Source organism: Eptatretus burgeri, chromosome 3 (genome assembly GCF_056783735.1).
Source record: "Eptatretus burgeri isolate ZD-2024b chromosome 3, Ebu_testis_v1, whole genome shotgun sequence".
NCBI lineage: Eukaryota > Metazoa > Chordata > Myxini > Myxiniformes > Myxinidae > Eptatretus > Eptatretus burgeri.
The window spans coordinates 6,586,400-6,606,399 of NC_140963.1; the positions used below are offsets into that span (position 1 = coordinate 6,586,400).

Consider the following 20,000-nt stretch of genomic DNA (forward strand, 5'->3'; position numbering starts at 1 on the left):
CAAACACCTACAAAGCTTGAGTTCAACTCGAAGGGCTGGCAGGATGGCCTCGAGGCACCCACACTCAGCTCCAAGCTGTCTAGCCTAGTTTCAAATCGCGACCCAGTTATAAGCTGTCAACCTGGTGTTTCACCAGCAGAGTGATTCATCAATGTGTGTGCCGTATCTCGGACGGACGCCAAATTGGAATCCCGTCTGCCACCATTAGTTGGTGGATGTTAAAGATCCCATGGCGTCTTTCGCGAAGAGTAGCCAAGTTCTCGCTGGTGCCATGACGAAATTACAAATGATTTCCCACACCGCTTAGTTGAGCGTCGGACCTGGCCAGCCGGTTTGTAAAAGTCTTGGGTCAAAATTTCTTCCCGAACAATCCCACAATGACGTGAGAATAATTGGGAAGAAGAAGAAGAAAAGGAAGAATAATGAGACAGTTCAACGAGAAGGCAAACAATGAGAACTCTTTTTCTTATCTGCATAAAAGCCAGCATTTCTCAAGATGGTGCTTTCAGATTTTTCAGGGCAGTGTTAACAATCTGAGATAGTTGACCTTCGAGCATGGACATCCTTTTGATGTCATATGTGGCAACATTCAGGTCTACTTGCCCAGAATTTCTTATTTGGACCCAAAAGGCCTCTAACAGAATTTGGTGCTTGCATCTGAAAAGAGATCTTCTCTCCCCCCACCGGTGGAATAGAAAAAATAAAAATAAAAAAAATCGATACAACCTTTTGAACACAATGCTTGAAAGCGACACTAAGCCACGTGACTTTAGTGGCCTTTCGGAAATCTGGTGTTCTTCTCATCTTACATCCACTAAGCCTTCCTCGTGTTAGTAGAGCAAGTTGCGCAAGTTCATATCGTAGCACAATCCTGGTCAACATATCCCTAAAGTTCAGGTTTTCTGTTCACCTCTACCTTGTTTATCACTTACGGTATTTTATATCTCCGAGCGTTCAATCTTTTCATTTCTTATGGGGCATCAAAGTAAAAGCTCATTGCCTGCATCTTTGGCCATCCGTCCACGCTGAATCACATATATTTCCTGCATTCCTTCAATGTGTTCCTTTGTGCACCCAATGTCAGCAATTTCCCGTCTGGTTCATGAAATAAACTTCCATCTTCAAGCCTCTCTTTGCCAACATGCACGCTGTCGAAAGTAGGAAACAAACTTGCATGCTCAATGTTTATGTACAACTCTTATTTTCTCGTAAACGTGTTCACAGGTAATTTCACAGTAAAATGCTAAGATATCCAAAATATCTATTTTTTTCAAATTGATGAATCTTTTTGACCTTTCGTATTCGTACATTTGAAAAATCTTTTATGTACGGGGTTCTTTTTTTTTTTTTTTTGCAATGATCTCATTTAAAAAAAAAATATTTATAGCAAAAAATGTTAAAAGAAAAAAAATCTCAGTTTAAAGTTTTTTTTTTAAAAAAAACGATCCAGTATCAAAAATAAAACTCATTGTGGTAAAGTAAGAGCAAGTCTGATCATTGTATGTGTTAAGAAGGCTGTAGCTCAGTGGAGGTGCCAGTGGTTTGAACCACTACGTGGCTCACCCATGCTGGAGCGCGTGTTGGAACGCTCAATAATGGGACGCCGATTGGGGTTGTTGAGCACCGAGCGCTTTGCCAGAGATATGTCAGCTGTGACGCGGGTGATGGAGATCCTGTAGGTCGCATCACAGTTTATATTATAGCCGAGAAATCCAGCAATACCTTGTAACACAGCAGCGGTTACTTTCGATAAAATGAAACAACTCGGTAGGTGAGTGGAATTACAAAAATAATTAATTATATTATATTCACATCATAATACATAACACTGCCACTGATTGGAAAAAAAAAAAAAACAACAAAAACTTTCAGTGAAATAGTTCTTATTATTTACATGCAGATACATGTTAGTGCTCATTGAATCGGTTGACAATGAAGCAACGTTAGTGACACGAGAAAACCTCACAAGTGGGAACGAAGGACAACAAGAGACGGCATGGGGCTGCTTGCTGTCTCGAATACTGGAGAAAATAATATGACAGACCATACTCAACAAACAAAGTCTACAAAAGAGAGAAGAGATGGATAAGGAGTCCAGCATAATGCTGGACCTCTTCGTGGGAAATACAGTATCAAGTTGTGAAGAACGGGGATTGATCATGAATCTCAGATTTTAGACATGGTGATGGGTTGTGGTGCAACAATGGATGACACACAATTGTCTTGAACCATGTGGAGATATGCAAGGTGAGCTGTGGTGGATTCAACTTCTGGCCTGGGAAGGCAATTTGTTGGATGGCAACAAACTTTCCAAACGACTCTGTGTATCAAGGCCTGGATATAGAGCAAGAGAGCTGTACATGGGAGGTGATGAATTGACGCACGAGGGTAAAGGTGGTTCTTAATCTCCCAGAAGCAAGCCAGGAGAAGAAGTTCATTCGCACGTAATCTGAGGTTCTTGCAAACCGAGAGGATGTGAACAAAAAAATTAGATCAAAGCCATAAGTAAGCTTCGGCACCATTCAAAAAAAGGAAAGATAACAGATTATTTATGGCAGAAAGACTTTGTTGTCTTTCTGAGATGCATAAAGACTTTTTTTTTAATGATGGCAGTAATGAATGAGTGGGGTACAGCCAGGTCTACCTGCCTATGTCAAACATAAAGGTGGACAAACCTGGGGAAATTGACTTGATTACCATGGTAATCCCAATCCGCAATATGATGGCAAACAGCTGGATGCTGTTCATCAGCCCCTGGAGCACAGGGAAAATAAGGTGGTAAGAGGTTGTATTGAGGGTTGGTGCAGTTAATGTGGGAACAATGAGTAGGAGAAGTTAGGACGTGGTGGAAATGTTAAGAAGGAGAAAGGTAGATATATAGGTCAGAAAAAAGAAGAAAAAAGGAAACAACAATCGAATGTCACCAAGTAAGGCGTTGAGCTGCCACGTCCATCCAAGAAGGCTTGGATACGATGTGGCATGGAGTCAAGAAGGATCTGGAACGGTTATCCAGGAATACGGCACCATTCTTCCACAAGGAAGAATCAATTTGGTTTCAGACCAGGTCACTCGACCCTGGATATGCTGCTTCTGCTTTCCCAACAATGGATGGAGGTCCTCAATGCCGGACATGAAATCAGAGCCATATCCCAAGACATATCTCGTGCCTTTGACACAGTCTGGCGCCCTGCCCTGCTCACCAAACTCTCTTCCTATGGTATCCAAGGCCATCTTCACTCATGGCTCGCAGACATCCTCTCCTGTGACAGTCAACATGTGGCCGTTCTTTCATCCCCTCTTCCTGTGCAGGCTGGAGTTCCTCAAGGCAGCATTCTTGGCCCTGTTATATTTCTGGTTTTCCTCAATTATCTCTCCGACTCTCTGGAAAATCCTCTTTATCTCTTTGCCGATGACCCCACCCTCTGGCATACCATCTGTCATCCCTCAGACTGGCAAGCAGCAGCTTCTTCACTCTCTGCAGATCTGGATAAAATAACAAACTGGTCCAACACGTGGAACATGTCTTTCAATCCTGACAAATCTCACATTCTCACTTTGTCTTTCCAAAAGGACCATTTGGAACCCCCCCCCCATCCACTTTCTCAACAATCCTCTTGAAGAAGTCCTTCCTTTCAAGCTTCTGGGTCTCATTATCAGCCATGTTATTTCCTGGGAAAGCCACATTTCCAATCGAGCCTCCAAAGCCAGTCGCCAACTGGGAATCCTCCGTCATGCAAAGTCCTTCCTCGGCCCACCTGAGCTCCTGATCACTTACAAAGCTTTTGTCCGCAGCCTGATGGAGTACTGCTCTCACATCTGGGCTGGTGCTCCTGCCTCTCAACTTTCTCGGCTTCACGCTGTGGAATCCAAGGCATTTTGGATCATTGACATCTCCCACGATGAGGCTGAGTCTTTGGGCCTCTCCCTCTCTCACTGCAGGCAGGTCGGTGGTCTTTCTGTCATCTACCGTCTCCTCTCTGGTCTCGCCACCCCCCTCGCTCTGTCTGCAATTTGTCCCCACCACATTTCTGCAGGGTGCTCAAGGTCCGCCAACAACCCCCTTCTGGTAAAACTACCAAAATCACGAATCACTGCTCACCTTCACTTTTTCATTCCTCTTTTTTTCCGCCTCTGGAATAAACTCCCTCACTCTATTCATTCCCATTCTTCCCTCCAGGCCTTCAAAACAGCTGTTCACCACCACCTCTTATCATCCCCCATTCAAACCCTCGATCTTTTCTACCCTCATTAATCCATCCTAAACCCACCTCCTTCAAACTCCCTGCTTTCTTTCCTGAAAGTCCCTGGAATGTCCATTTTGTATACCCCTGTTCCCCACCTATCCCTCTCCCTTCCACACATCCCCTAATGTGTCTGTTCCCCACTGGTTTGTCCTTCCCACTCCCACCCCTCGTCTCATGCCCCCCCTTGCTGTGCGTTGTTGGTTAGCTCTGATACGAGCCTCGACAAGTTGTACAAAAAAAAAAAAAGGAAGTCCTCCAATTCACCTCGGTTTGATGGAGATGGAAACTGCTGTCTTTGGCACCTTTCCACACAGTCCCACAAATGCTCAATGGAATTGTTGTCTGGTTATTGGGAGAGACACGGAGGATGGGTAACTTAGTCCTCGTGCTCCTCAAACCATCCAGTGACAAAAAAGTGCCCTGTGGACTCGAGCATTGTCATCCTGAAAGACACCTTCCCAGCAAGGAAGAAATTCTGCATTATGGGATGCAGATGATCGCTCGGGATGGTAACATAGCGCACTGCATCAACCCTGCCTTCTAATGCAATGAGTGGACCCAGGCCATGTCAGAAGACACACCATTATGGAACCACCAGAACCTTTTACTGTTGGAAGCAGGCACTCAACAGTCGAGAACATGGTGAAGGATGACTCATCAGACCATATCACATTCCTCCACTGCTCAGCAGTCAATTGCCTATGTTCCTTGCACCACTGGACTTACAAACGGGTGTTGCCAGGTGTTACGAGCGGTTTGTCCATAGCACATGGAATCCCGCCAAATGAAGTTCTCTTCTTTCCATTTCTGATGATACAGGTTGCTTATGACCCACGTTGAACCCCGCACACAGTTTGTCTGCCATTGCTATCCTGTTTCGCCTCACAGTCCGGACTAATGCCCGTGCATCATACTTATCGAGTATGCGCTTCCGCCCACTGTTGCCCTTCGATGATGACATCTTTCCTTCTTTTTCCCAGCTGACATCACCTTTGAGATGGTTCGTAGTAATAACAAAAAGACAAGGTAGCAATTACCAGAGCCTTTGTTACTGAAGAACCTGACAAATGCGCACCAACAATTACATCTCATTCAAAGTCATCGAGGTCTTCTGTTGCGGCCATGCTGGCTCTTAATCCCAGGCTGGAGCAGCAGCCCAGTTACATATACACGACGAGAGGGCTGCCAGGAAGAGATTTGCATATTTCACTTGCTGGATAGTTACATATGTGACACTTAGTGTGGTAGCCCCATACTTTGCATACATGTTGTACAGACAGTGTACCCTGGTGTTTCCAATTTTTTGGGTCCACCGTCTGTATGTTGTGTGCAGCAGATGAGATTGAGAGAATTAGATTATGTTGTGCAAAAAGCAGATGTTTCTGGGATTTTAATACTCGGTGGGGAGGTAAATGGACATGCAGGAGAAAAGACAGGTGGATTTGAGGGAGTGCATGGGGGATTTGGGGTGTGGAGAAAGAAATACAGCAGGTGAATGTTTATTAGAAATGGAAGAAGCAACAGATGTGTGTGTGTGTGTGTGTGTATGTGTGTGTGTGTGTGTGTGTGTGTGTGTGTGTGTGTGTGTGTGTGTGTGTGTGTGTGTGTGTGTGTGTGTGTGTGTGTGTGTGTGTGTGTGTGTGTGTGTGTGTGTGTGTGTGTGTGTGTGTGTGTGTGTGTGTGTGTGTGTGTGTGTGTACTTGATACTCGTGTTAAGAAAAGGGCAGAACAGCTGGTGACGTACTGTACATGAGTGGAGAATCGAAGAATCGGGTTGATTGTTTGTTGGTACCTCGGAGTCTCAGAGGAAGTGTTGTGAATGTGAAAGTGACGCCTGATGAATAATGTTGGACACAACACAGATTCGTTGTTGGTGACCTAAGGATTAAGACCGAAGATATGGGCAAGTGTGTGAAACGCAGGCCTGGAGTGAAAGTTTGGAAACTGAGGGAGAGAGAGAGAGAATAGGGAGAGATAGGAGGAGAAGTTGAGCAAGGAATAAGAACAAGTGGATGTAATTGGGGTAGATGCTTTTTTGGGGGGCGAATACATGCAGTTCGTGGAAGGGATACATGGAAGACCGTAGGTGAGGAGGCACGTGAGATGACGACGAGAAATGTACAAAAGGAGAGGGAAGCATGGTGGTGGAATGCTAATGTTCAGGAAGCAACAGCTAAGAATAAGAATGCATAAAATAAGTGGAGGAAGAGTAAAGAACAGATGAATAGAGAGGAATATAAACATTTATAGATGGAAACTCATAGACAGGGTCAAATTTGAAGAAAAAAAAATATGAACAATGGAAGCATTTCATCCTCATGGTGGGCCCTGGTTCTCACTAAACATATTTCGGTGTGCTCAATCCGAATCAACTGTTTGCCAGATTTGATTTTGAGTTTTTAACCCTTTAATGACTGACAAAATAATGGCCATTTTTCAGCACGTTCACTTGACTCACGCACTGGAGTTTTGATATTGTCAATAAAAAAAATCGACCAAAAAGAACATCGTTCAGTCGTGATAATTGGATATTGTTTTTAATTTTTTTTTAGTTTTCATTTTCAACAAGAAAATTGTATCCAGGGTCCCAAAATACCCCACTCGCTCAGATTCATTATTTTGCCTTATATATTTTGTGCTTACTTTGGATGTGATTTTTACCAGGTCGTACCAAACAATGTATGTGTACGAGCATCCTACCTTGTACGTTTATATATGTATGTGTACCCATACAGAAGAATAAGGCTCCAACATTTGCCTCGTCGTAGACCAAACCAAACTATCGTATCGTGGTATCGTAGGAGACAAAACAAAAGGCAAGCAGAATTCTATTAAACCGGACAGAAATATCTCACAAAGATAAATAACTGCTTACAGATCAGGACACACAGTTCACCGAGCCAAAATCTTACAGCACGAGCTGATGCCAGTGCCACTGTCGCAAGCAGAAACCGAAGGAAGCCTACACACTGCCAATACAGCCGTTCACCACTACCTCTTATCTTCCCCCATCCAAAACCTCGATCTTTTCCACCCCCGTTAATCCACCCCAAACCCACCTCCTTCAAATTCCCTGCTTTCCTTCCTGAAAGTCCCTGTAATGTCCATCTTCTATTCCCCATGTTCCCCACCCCATCCCTCTCCCTTTCACAGATCTCCTAATGACTCTGTTCCCCCACTGTTTTGTCCTTCCCACTCCCGCCCCTCTTGTCTCTTGCCCCCCCCCTTGCTGTGCGTTGTGTGCTAGCTCTCATACGAGCCTCGACAAGGTATACAAAATAAATAAATAAACAAATAAATAAATCACTGCTCGCCAACATGCTAACCAGTGATGTCACTACCCTGACAACTGTGGCTTAAAGTGGGATAGCCTGCTTAGTCATTGATGGCCAAGCATTGGCAATGGCTCTGGGAAAGCCACTAGGCAAAACGACGTTTACCGAATGTGCAGAAAAAAATTTCCAAAACGGTATACAACATGGTATAAGCATTTGATAGATATTGGAAAGACTCCATCAAAGTGTGAACAACATTGAAACGCAAACACAGCTTACAACCTGAGAGATGTCGTGAAGAAAGTCGCATAGTTCCACTGCCAACAAATTGGTCAAACTTTATGGAACTGGAATAAAACAACGATCTTGCCTTGTTTCTATCTGATCACATTATTGACAACAGCCCAACAAACAAAACTGTTGTTGTCTCTGGAGGATTTGCAGAACCTACAATGGCAAAGACTATACACCAGGAGCTTGATGTAACAGCACATGAAGTGGATCACGAGGAGGCTGATACCCATCTTGTACTCCACTGCCTTCATACACTGATGTACTGGTGCTATTGCTTGCCTATGACGACAAAATTCCATGTTGATATTTGTGTCGGAAATCTGGCACTGCCACGACCCCCAAGTTTATTCCAGTGCATGATGTTCGAAAGCACTTGACAGCCCCTCAAGTCGACGTGATACTTGGCTTTCATTCCTTCGCGGGGTTGACAGTGTGTCTCAATGCTTCGGTCACAGCAAGTCGACTGCTTGACCAGTGTTCAAGGAACACCATGACCTGCTGGACAGTCTAGGCAAAGGTGAAATTACCGATGACATCATCAATTCATCCAGGGTTCTCAACTGCAAACTGTATGGAGTACCAGATGTAGACAGTTGCGTTGAGGTGCGGGTCAAGTATTCTGCATGGGGCGGTCTCAAGAAACTCTACCTCCAACATTTGATGCAGCACAATTCCACATTATGCGTGTGAATGACTAAGCCAGCGTCTGGAACCAATCCCACTCTCTCCATCCATGTCTCCCGTGTGTTACATTCATGGGCTGGACCCACAAAGTTGAGAAGTTGGTGCCGCGCTTACTCTCCCCCCCTCCGATTCCGAAAGCGTGTTTAGAGATCGTGTCGTGTGGGCGCACCAATGGCCGCCTCAGTATGCGTTGCATCTGCAGACGACTGAGATTTACAAGGATTTACAAGGAATTAAGGCACAGCAGGAGGCCATGTGGCCCATCATGCCTATGCCACACCAATCGCAGGTTTAATCAATCAGTTGATACCCTGTCCCTTCATGTGCAGCCTTTTTTGGCTGCTACACTGGTACTCATTTCTCTGACCTCAGAAGGATGGCAGGATGAGTCAACACCCTGGTGTTAATTCAGCAGCCAACGGAACTTGAACTCAGGACCCTAGGATCCCAAGCCACCACCCCAAACCACGAAGCCAACACCAGGTTTTTAATTACCATGTACCATGTACCGAATTACCATGTACCGAAGGTTGCATATCTCAGAGCCAAGACAGCGAGTGTCAGAAACATCTAGGAGGATTGATATTATACGTAATTTATCTGAAATTCAATACCAGTCTTCACGTGTCTTCTGTCATCTTACATTGCTTTATACTTCATTTCTTTGGCGTTTGGGAGGTGGGAGGTGGGAGGTGGGGGCCGGGGAGGAGTATTCTGGTCATCAGGGAGGGGTAAATTACCTGATTATTTGGGGGAATGTAGGAGGTTTATACTGTAATTACTTCTGTCCTGTCTGCTGCTGAGGAATTGAAACAAAAAGCCTTCTTGCGTCTTTTGTTGCCAATCATTAAGTGCTGGCTCAGTGATCATGTTGAATTGTCTGTTGCGTGTTGGAGTTGAATTCTCGAGCCAATATGACCTTAGAAAACTGAAAGATCTTGTTGAAACGAAGACTGTTGGCAGAATATTTTATGAAAACAAAATAGAATATGGCTGTAATTTTGCGTCGGCCATTAAAGGGTTAAAAACTGAGAAAGAGAAGACTAAAGTGGTTTGAACATGTGGCGAGAAAGACAGAAGATGAGTCTGTCAAGAAAATCACTCGTTTAGTAGTGGAGAGGGAAACACCACAACAGGCCTGAAAGGATGTGATCAGTAAAGATGTGCAGTTGTTGTGGTTCATGGAGAAGGATGCTTAAAACAGGACGAAGTGGAGGGGTGTCGTCATTCGATCAGCCCGCTAATATGGGGAAATGGCTGTTGAACAAGTAGTAGTAGTAGTAGTAGTTGTAGAAGAAAGACTGTTGTGGTGTAGTGAATAGTGGTGTATGCCTGGTGTTGGCTTAATGGTTAGGGTGGTGGGTGTTGGATCCTAGGGCCCTGAGTTCAAATCCCCCTCAGCTGTTGAATTAATACCAGGTGGGGTTGACTGCCTGTCATCCTTCCGAGGTCGCAAAATGAGTGCCATCTTCCTGGTATCCTGTGTCGGAGTGGCGACCCGTCCAGGATTGTGCCCAATAGCCAAGGAGACTGTTTAGGCAGCACCAACGCTCTGCACAGAGTATGGTCCCAATGGATGGATGGATGGATGGATGGACGTATGGAATAGTGGTGAGAGTCTCGTATTCTGGCCTTCAGCTGGCATAATGGTTGTAAAACTCAACATACCGAGACAATGAACAGGTCTGTTATGCCTCGTCCTTCTTGGAACTTCCATGTGAGGACACAGCTCACAATGCTGATGTGCAAGGTTAAAATCCCATAAACTTTGAAGATTTGTCCACATTATTTTGTCCTCGAATTCATGGCAAATTACATTAATGTACCTACCCTACGTGTAATGTACGTACAAGTTCCTCCATGAATCTTAAAATGCAGTGATAAAACAAGCAAAAAAAATTTAAAAACCCACAAAAAATAGGTAACCTGTATGGTATGAATAGAAAACAGAGTGCATGTTGATAAAGAGAGACTTCAGGTTGAGATCATTGATGGAAGAATGGAAAGCAATGTGAAGAAATGAAGATATTGTTACGGAAGAAGACAAAGCCTGATGTAATCCATATTGTTGTGGAGGGGGGAGAGTGGTTAGGATTGTATAGAGGCTGTGGGGTAGAGAGCACAGGACAAAAAATAGAGGACCACCTGTCCTGAAGCTCACCTGGATCAGGAGCAACAGTCACTCTAACCCCCGGCAGACCCCGTTAGACCCTGAAATATTTAATGCCGTGAACAAACTTTGGTATATCATGGGTGATGAAGGTTGTGGTCAAGTTTCATTGAGATTGCGTGTGCAGTTTCGGAGAAGAGAACAAATACCTATTTTGGGGGTGGGGTGGGGGGGTTCAAAATAACTGCATGCCGATATGCAATTGGTCACATGATGTTGTGTATGCTTTGCATTCCAGACCAGCTTGGATGGATGAAAAAAACAAAGACAAAACAGATTCGGAAGTGGGGCAGAGAATGAGTGAAGTGAAGAAAGACCGTGCGGTGCCAGTGGAGGGGGTGGTGGAGGAGAGAGTAGAAAGGAGGACTGGTGATGCAAAAGGAGCTCGGATTAATCTGCCATTGTGGTGAAGATACTGCCAAGCCACCCACATTGGCCTTTTTGGCAGAGCAACGAGGTAAATGTGTCAGGCCTTGATATGTGAGAAGGAAAAATGGGCAGAGGATGAAGAGGGTTTGCATGAAGGGATGATGAGCAGGAGAGGGGGAGTCGAGAGACGAAGGGAAACATAAAGGGTTTGGAACTGAAAAGGAGACTGTGACAGCAAAGTGTAATTATATATTAAATAATTTCCTTCTTTCAATTGATGAGGTTCGACACAATGGTACAGCGGTGTTGCGCTCACTTGCCTTTGTGCTGTCTGGTGGGTTTGATTCCCGACCTGAATTTACAAAGTGTGCCTTCCTCGGACGGACGGGAAGCTCGGTGTCACATCTGCTGGCGCTAGTTGGTGGACGTTCGAGATCCCACGTTGTCCTTCATGAAGAGTTTGCGAGTTACGGTCAGAAGTTTGAGCAAATTCCAACATCTTGCCCAAAATCACCTTCAGTCTAATAACAAGCCTGGCCAGCCAGTTCATGAAAGACTTCAGCAAAGAACAACTCTCCCTGTCTGACCCCACGAGAAGGTGGGATAATTGTAATTGTTAAAGGATTACTGGTTGTTTTTTTTTTGTAATTGATGAGTTTGGGAAATAAGGCTTTTGGAAATACAAAGATGGCAAAGAGAAAGTACAAGAGAATGAAGAAAATTTGGGTGACGATTCAACATGCCACGTGAGTACGTATTTGGTCCAGGAGCACCTGAAAATTGGACAAAGTGCGTAGATATTCAATTTCATCAAATTCAAAATAACATCTCTTTTTTCACAGAATAGTACGAAATCAAATTTACAATTATTGTTTGGATCGAGCGGACCGCACCACCCCAGAAAGCACAGAGCGAGTAGGTGGAAGCGCCATTATACGTACACGCAAAAAGAAAACACAAAAACAAGAACTTAATACACACAAATGATACGGAACAAAGCAAGATGGGTAACAATAAATAAAATTATCAACAAACAAACAAACTGGCAAATTAATTAGATTGAAAGTAAAGCTCACAAAAGGCAAAGCAACAGACCGGCCCAGAATGATATTTAAAGATTAACTTGAATAAAAATCAATTTAACATGTTAATATAAATCCCATCCATCCATCCATCCATCCATCCATCCATCCATCCATTGGGACCATACTCTGTACAGAGCGTCGGTGCTGCCGAAGCAGTTTCCTTGGTTATTGGACACAATCCTGGACGGGTCGCCACTCGAGCGCAGGATACTCGAATGGCTCAATCATCCCAGCAAGCTGGGACTCATTTTGCTGACCTCGGAAGGACGACAGGCTGAGTCTATCCCACCTGGTATTAATTTAACGGAGAGCAGGATTTGAACTCAGGACGCTAGGATCCACAAGCCCACCACCCTGACCATTAACCAACACCAGGCATATTTAAATACCAGTGTTAGTTTTTGGAGTTAATTTCACATAATACCCTTGAGCCAAGATGAACATGAATGAGAGTTAACAGTTCTTTCGTCTCAGCCAAATGTCTGACCTGCATTTTATTTTGACACAGATCACACCAAATAAGTGAACTAAATAATAAATTTTAAAAAATCAAGTTTGTCTACCTGTTTACAGCAACATCAGTTTGAAAATTGTCACCTACTTCACAAAAACAAAATGCGGAAAATGCCACGAGAAAGGAAAAGCCGTGATGTTCATCTTGTGAACAGCCAACCAGGAAACGGTCAACTCGCAATGAGCTTCAGGTCCAACATTGCGGTCACCGACAAGGACTGTGCTACGTATGGTCGCAACCTACTGCTGTGCAGGTCATGTCTGGTCAGAATCTACTAATATACAGGTCATGTATGGTCGGAATCTACTAATGTACAGGTCATGTCTGGTCAGAATCTACTAATGTACAGGTCATGTATGGTCGGAATCTACTAATGTACAGGTCATGTATGGTCGGAATCTACTACTGTACAGGTCATGTATGGTCGGAATCTACTAATGTACAGGTCATGTATGGTCGGAATCTACTACTGTACAGGTCATGTATGGTCGGAATCTACTAATGTACAGGTCATGTATGGTCGGAATCTACTAATGTACAGGTCATGTATGGTCGGAATCTACTAATGTACAGGTCATGTATGGTCGGAATCTACTAATGTACAGGTCATGTATGGTCGGAATCTACTACTGTGCAGGTCATGTATGGTCGGAATCTACTACTGTGCAGGTCATATATGATTGGAACCTACTACTTGTAGGTCACGTATGGTCGCAACCTACAATTGTGCAGGTCATGTCTGGTCAGAACCTACTCCTGTGCAGCTCATGCATCATTGGAATCTACGACTGTGTAAGCTATGTATGGTCGGAATCTCGAACTTTGCAGGCTACATATGGTCGGATCCCACAACTGTGCAGGCTATGTATGGTCGGATCCCACAACTGTGCAAGCTATGTATGATCAGATCCGAGCACTGTGCAGGCTATGTATGGTCGGATCCTAGCACTGTGCAGGCTCCGTATGGTCGGATCCTAGCACTGTGCAGGCTTTGTATGGTCGGATCCTAGCACTGTGCAGGCTTTGTATGGTCGGATCCTAGCACTGTGCAGGCTCCGTATGGTCGGATCCTAGCACTGTGCAGGCTCCGTATGGTCGGATCCTAGCACTGTGCAGGCTCCGTATGGTCGGATCCTAGTACTGTGCAGGCTCCGTATGGTCGGATCCTAGTACTGTGCAGGCTCCGTATGGTCGGATCCTAGCACTGTGCAGGCTCCGTATGGTCGGATCCTAGTACTGTGCAGGCTCCGTATGGTCGGATCCTAGTACTGTGCAGGCTCCGTATGGTCGGATCCTAGCACTGTGCAGGCTCTTTATGGTCGGATCCTAGCACTGTGCAGGCTCTTTATGGTCGGATCCTAGCACTGTGCAGGCTCTTTATGGTCGGATCCTAGCACTGTGCAGGCTCCGTATGGTCGGATCCTAGCACTGTGCAGGCTCCGTATGGTCGGATCCTAGCACTGTGCAGGCTCCGTATGGTCGGATCCTAGTACTGTGCAGGCTCCGTATGGTCGGATCCTAGTACTGTGCAGGCTCCGTATGGTCGGATCCTAGTACTGTGCAGGCTCCGTATGGTCGGATCCTAGTACTGTGCAGGCTCCGTATGGTCGGATCCTAGTACTGTGCAGGCTCCGTATGGTCGGATCCTAGCACTGTGCAGGCTCCGTATGGTCGGATCCTAGTACTGTGCAGGCTCCGTATGGTCGGATCCTAGTACTGTGCAGGCTCCGTATGGTCGGATCCTAGCACTGTGCAGGCTCCGTATGGTCGGATCCTAGTACTGTGCAGGCTCCGTATGGTCGGATCCTAGTACTGTGCAGGCTCCGTATGGTCGGATCCTAGCACTGTGCAGGCTCCGTATGGTCGGATCCTAGTACTGTGCAGGCTCCGTATGGTCGGATCCTAGTACTGTGCAGGCTCCGTATGGTCGGATCCTAGTACTGTGCAGGCTCCGTATGGTCGGATCCTAGTACTGTGCAGGCTCCGTATGGTCGGATCCTAGTACTGTGCAGGCTCCGTATGGTCGGATCCTAGCACTGTGCAGGCTCCGTATGGTCGGATCCTCCTCGATATTAAACGTCACTCGGTGATGGAAACATTGGTCATGACTCGAGAGCCTTCTTGGCGGACTATGTTTTCCTGGTTCGTCGTGTGTGCGCTCGTTTTGTACTCTCTTTCCAATTCCACTCATTTTTGATTTTAAAACTAATGATCCAAAGACAGAGATTATTATGTGAGTTTAAAGCCGTGAATTGAAAACAAGCATAACAATCAATCTTACCTTCCTTCAAACCTGTGCTTGAGAAAATCAAAAAGCGCTTTCTGCATCATGTCCGTGACCTACATGTGGCAATGGAAAAGAAAAAAAAAATATATTATCAAATGTGTTGGGAGAGGAAGAGAGTATTATATGCAGGACAATGAATTATTATCAACCATTTATTTGATTTCATATTTGATAAGTTGGACCCTGTCACACAGAAACTCTTAACCCAATTTTGGGTGCTGTCAGACAAAAAATTGTATCCTTTGTCGTTCAGAGAACGTGTTAGTTCAACAATGGATTGTAGTCTGTCGATTGGCCCTCAGGCAGTGCTCCAAGACATACCAGAGTAGTTATTTTGTCAGGGCTGATCTGGGCCGGCGATATTTGTTTCGTTGAAGTGATTCCTGGCAAGCAAAGCAGTGTGCCAAGAAGCACTGTCATGCTGGTGTATGTCAGGGCCCTTAAGTTGTTTGCAACCAAGTTTCAATGTTCCTTTATGAGCACATGATGCTTTACAATGTCTGGATGTGTGACACCTGACAAACAACCAGAGCCCATAAGGGCCCTTGAGGGAAAGCCAAAGAAGATGGAAAAAAAAATAACGCTGGATGAAACTGAAAAATGTCCAACAATGACTTTGAACCATTCCAAAAAGGCCATAAAAGGACACAGACCCATTCAAGACTGAAAGCGAAATCTTTACGGCCACAACAAGCAGCCGGAATATGAACCAAAAATAATCGAGTGTGAAACTTCTCGAGTGAAGAAGACCGCAACATCACAAAGAAACAGACCTCTGTACTGAAGCAAAGAGGGGTTGCGACATGCCCCCCCCCCCCCCGAAGCAACACAAACTAAGCTCCAGATGAACAGGAAACGCGTAACAACCGAGCTGGAACTGAGACGAGAAGGAGACCATGCTTAATTGCAAAAAAATTCAGTCGTCAGGGTATCATCAGCAACCCAAGTTATAAGAACGAAAATGTCGAAAAATTCACAGTTTAGTGCTCGTAACTTGGGTTAATGATGGTTTTACACCTCTTGTGCACAATTACATCGATCCACTTGACACAGCTTTTAATCTTACATATATATATATATATATATATATATATATATATATATATATATATATATATATATATATATATATATATATATATATATATATATATATATATATATATATATATATATATATATATGTTTCAAACCGTGCTGTCTATCTGTGCATCTGTCTGCTTCCCGTTTACAGTGGCCACTTCCGTTTGAAAAGCTACTGATTGGTTATTTTGCATATTCATTTCATTTTTCTTGATGTAATAGTCACTTTACTGTCCCCTCAAGTAATCTTTAAAATCAACAGGAAAATCTGGATTAAAGTAGATTTAATACAGATCTTCATGGAATAACACACTATTTAATGTATATATATATATATATATATATATATATATATATATATATATATATATATATATATATATATATATATATATATATATATATGTAGTGTTACGGCTGTGGAAATTCGCATTACACCATAAAGGACCCTCAGGTGAGATATCTCCATAGATATCTCTAGGTGGGTTCGGTCGTGCTAAGCGGGGACGGGTGCTGTGCTGTGGACGGGTGCACAGAGAGCTTGGGGGGTATAGAGACCCCGGAACCCCTTGTGGTAGCGCGAGTCCCCAGCGTGAATGTCCTGGTGTGTGTGGTTATGAGTGTTGTCCCGGTGTGTGTGGTGCAAGGTGTGAGTGCACCCCCGTGTGTGAGTGGTGTGGTCACAAGTGTGCCGGAGTGCGTGCCTCCCAGCACGAATCCAGGTGTGAGTGGAAGCCTGTGTATGAGTGAGACACCGCGCGTGAGTGTCACCGCGTGTGTGAGTGGTATGGTCCGTGTGAGGGAGACCGTGTGTGTGAGAGAGCGGTATGGAAGGGAGATGACGGTCTGCATGTGGGAGCACGCAGCCGCATCTCCCGGTGTGAATGTCATGGAGTGGTGTGTGAGTGTCGTGACACGCAGGTGTGCGTGGGTTGAATGGAGCCGACGACTACGACACATAGACAGGGGTCGGGTAGCGGCCGTAGCTGTTTTGGGGACCGCGCCGGGTTTACACGGCAGCGAGCGCGAGGTTCGGGCCGTGCAACGCACGAGGCCGCCATGTGCTCGCTTGCGGGAGTGAAACCCGGTCCGGAAACGCCGGCGGTGGATGTTGCCGATCCCACGGACGGACAAAGGTTAGGCAGGATTTCGGATTTGGACTGGACGGGTTCTCCACGCAAGCGTGTATGTTAAGCTCCAACGAGCAGAGCACATGTGTTCGCGTGGGGAACCCCTCGAGACACAAGGCTTGTGTTTTTTTATGCGCCAAGTGACGTCATGGCTGCGTGTATGGTTGGAATCCGGCAGGAGGGTGCGCCCCTGCCGGGTGGTACCGTCCAAGAGGGACGAGGGACGCGAACAGCTGCCATGATATCACGCAAAAGGTGCGCGGCTGTGAATTGCCGCACTGGTGCGCAGGTTGCGAGTTGCCGCGCTGGTGCTGCGCATTTAAAAAAAAAAGCAAGCCTCGCTTTCAGGTGAACAGGATTCCCTGGGCAGGGGTGGAAGATCCCCTGGTCCAGGGCACAGGATGGAACAAGTGAGGGGGAAGGGTTGGCTTAGCTTGACCAGCTTCATGGGGCAGGGGTAAGTCCTCATGGAGTCCGTGGAATGGATTAGGTCGAGGGATTTAGGTGAGCTTTAGGTTAGGAAATGGATTTATGGGATTATTTGGAGACAGAGACAGACTGTGGATGTGTAGTGGGGATGTAGTTCAGCTACGTAGTTGCTATAGTGTAAGGGCCGACGTGGGAGCACAAGTTAGTTCGGGGATGTAGTGAGCAGAATGGCAGGATTCAGCGATGTGCAAGTTGTGAGTTGATGGATTGAAACATGTGCTTGGTGAGTGAGTGAGGCCAGCGGGTCTGTGTGTATGGAGCGAATGTGGAATGCATGGTGCGATGAGTGATTGGGGGGAGGAGTGACTCCCGCCCAAGGGACCCCGGGGTCAGTGTAGAGTGAGTTAGGGGGTTAGTCAAATTGACAAAATGGAGGTCGTTTTGCTGTTGGTGGGAGTGTAAGCTCGATACCTGTTTGGAGGGGTGCAGGAGCCCTGTTGACAGGCTGGGAGCGTGGCTGCGATAGGTGAGTATCGCTGAGTGGGTACCCCGGGCACCGAGCTAGTCAGCCGTGGTAGGCCAAGGGCCAATGGGGGGGCGGAATAGCGTAGTGGGCACGGGTGCGCCCGCATGGTGCGGGGGCCCGGGGCGCCATTAGCCGTGTGGGCAGTGTTGTGGGCATGGGTGACCCTCGGAAAGGGGCCCGGGAAGCCAGCCTGCCACGTGAGCATTTCAGGGGAGTCACCAGAGAGGGCACTCCCTGGTGTTTAGGGAGCTGGTAGGCTCGGAGGCAGTGTAGTGCCCGGAGGTGCCATTGCTAGAGAATCGGCATAGGGTTGTGCCTGCCAAGGGAGCTACGCGTCCCAGCCATGAGACCGTGTGAGGGCACGGGAAGAAAATTGGGGGGCGAGGCCCAAAATTGTGAGGACACCAACACAGGCGAAGGGAATCCTGGTTGCTCGAACCAATAGTTTAAGCGAGAGGCGCTTGTTGAAAGCCCCGGGGTAGTTCAAAGGTTAAATGGATAGGGTAGATAGGAAGTGTACCCCTCCGCACCATCCATCCCTTCGCTCTCGTTGTGGGCCGCTGGACCCACTTTGGGTTAGATCGCTGAACTCCGAGGAGGCCATCCTTGGCTTGAGTTGGGCCTCGACACAGGACGCTAGCTCTCCCTTATTCCCCTCCAGGAAGGGAACGTAGGGGTTGGGAGTAGGCTAGGAGACGATAGGTTAGCCGAACAGAGACAGTAAAGGGGGTTAGGGGACGATTTCTAGTGGGGAAGTAAAAAAAAAAAATTTTTTTTTTAAATTAATTGGGGCTAAATTGGTTTTGACAAATTAAGGAAGTGGGTATGGACAGAGACAGGCAAAGGCAATAGGTTGGGAGGGAGACAGTAGGTAGGTCCGAGCCCACCTTCTGAGTGGCCAGCACCACCACACTCCCTCCACCAACCTCCACTGAAAGGCAAAGGCTGGCCAACTTCATCGGCTGGCTGTGTTACTTCAAGGCCTGTGCCGGTCAGCTCCACTGCCGGCTGTTTGTGCTGCGAGGCCTGTACCGGCCGGATCGTCTGCAGCTGTTCTGCAAGGCCTGTGCCGGCCAGTTCATCCGCCAGCTGTATTTGCTACAGTGGCCTTGTCATGCCTTGCCTGTCCACCTTTGCCATGCCATGCCTGCTACCGCGGTTCTTTTGGCCCCTGTTCTGTGCTGCATTTTCCCCACCCCTTGTTCATTGCCATGTGCGCCAGAATCGTCGCGCAATTTGCAGGGACTGCCCTGATGGCAGCTGCAACACAGGACTGCACCAGCAGCCCATGCACCGTTGTTTGTTTGCGTTCATCCGTCCATCCATCCATCCATCCATCCATCTGCACCACGGAACTGCATTGAGCAGCCCGTGCTCCATTTTTGTTGCTTGCGTCAGTGCCCGTTCAGTGTACTGCAGGGACTGCCTTGCAGGCAGCCGCACCAGGAGACTGTGTTTGTGCAGCCCATGCACCGTTGTGGTTCACTGTGTTCATTTTAAAAAGGGGAGGCCTTGGACTGCGTGTGAGCAGCCGGCCACGTTCCCTGTCACCTGCATTGCTTGAGCCAGAGACTGCATGCGAGCAGCCTGGCTCCCTGCTAACTGCTTTTCTCTTTGCAGAGTGAATAGATCCTGGGCCACGGTTTCGTGTAAATTTTGTAAGTTGTTAAGTTGTGAATTGTAAATATGAGTGCGCCCCCGGCATGTCTGTCTTAGCGCCGGCAATTTTATTTAAGTCGTCTGAGTTAGTGGGTTTGTTTAGTTAGTTACTCAGCCCTCAGGTTATTTATTTTGGGGACACGAATACCATGAATGTCGCACTCAGGGATCCGTAGGTAAAACACACTAGGGGAGAACTACACATGATGGCACACGATAATTTGACGACTCGGGACGAGTCTGTAAAAAGG

The 20,000-nt window shown here is 46.4% G+C and overlaps 1 protein-coding gene and 1 long non-coding RNA gene across 6 annotated transcripts in view; one reads left to right on the forward strand and one right to left on the reverse strand.

Annotated features, from left to right (window-relative positions):
* The window catches only part of LOC147029343 (voltage-dependent L-type calcium channel subunit beta-1-like), a 333,734-nt gene that overhangs the window by 47,105 nt on the left and 266,629 nt on the right, over positions 1–20,000 (reverse strand). For all 5 annotated transcript variants that reach the window (XM_085872338.1, XM_085872336.1, XM_085872337.1 and 2 more), the window contains 2 exons: positions 14,917–14,975; positions 1,564–1,673 (listed from right to left, as the gene is read on the reverse strand). In XM_085872338.1, coding sequence (XP_085728464.1) covers positions 1,564–1,673; positions 14,917–14,975 — 169 coding nt within the window. The remainder of the gene's footprint in view (positions 1–1,563; positions 1,674–14,916; positions 14,976–20,000) is intronic.
* Positions 1–20,000, forward strand: part of LOC147029344 (uncharacterized) — an 85,618-nt gene that overhangs the window by 42,484 nt on the left and 23,134 nt on the right. The gene's annotated exons all lie outside the window — the stretch shown is intronic.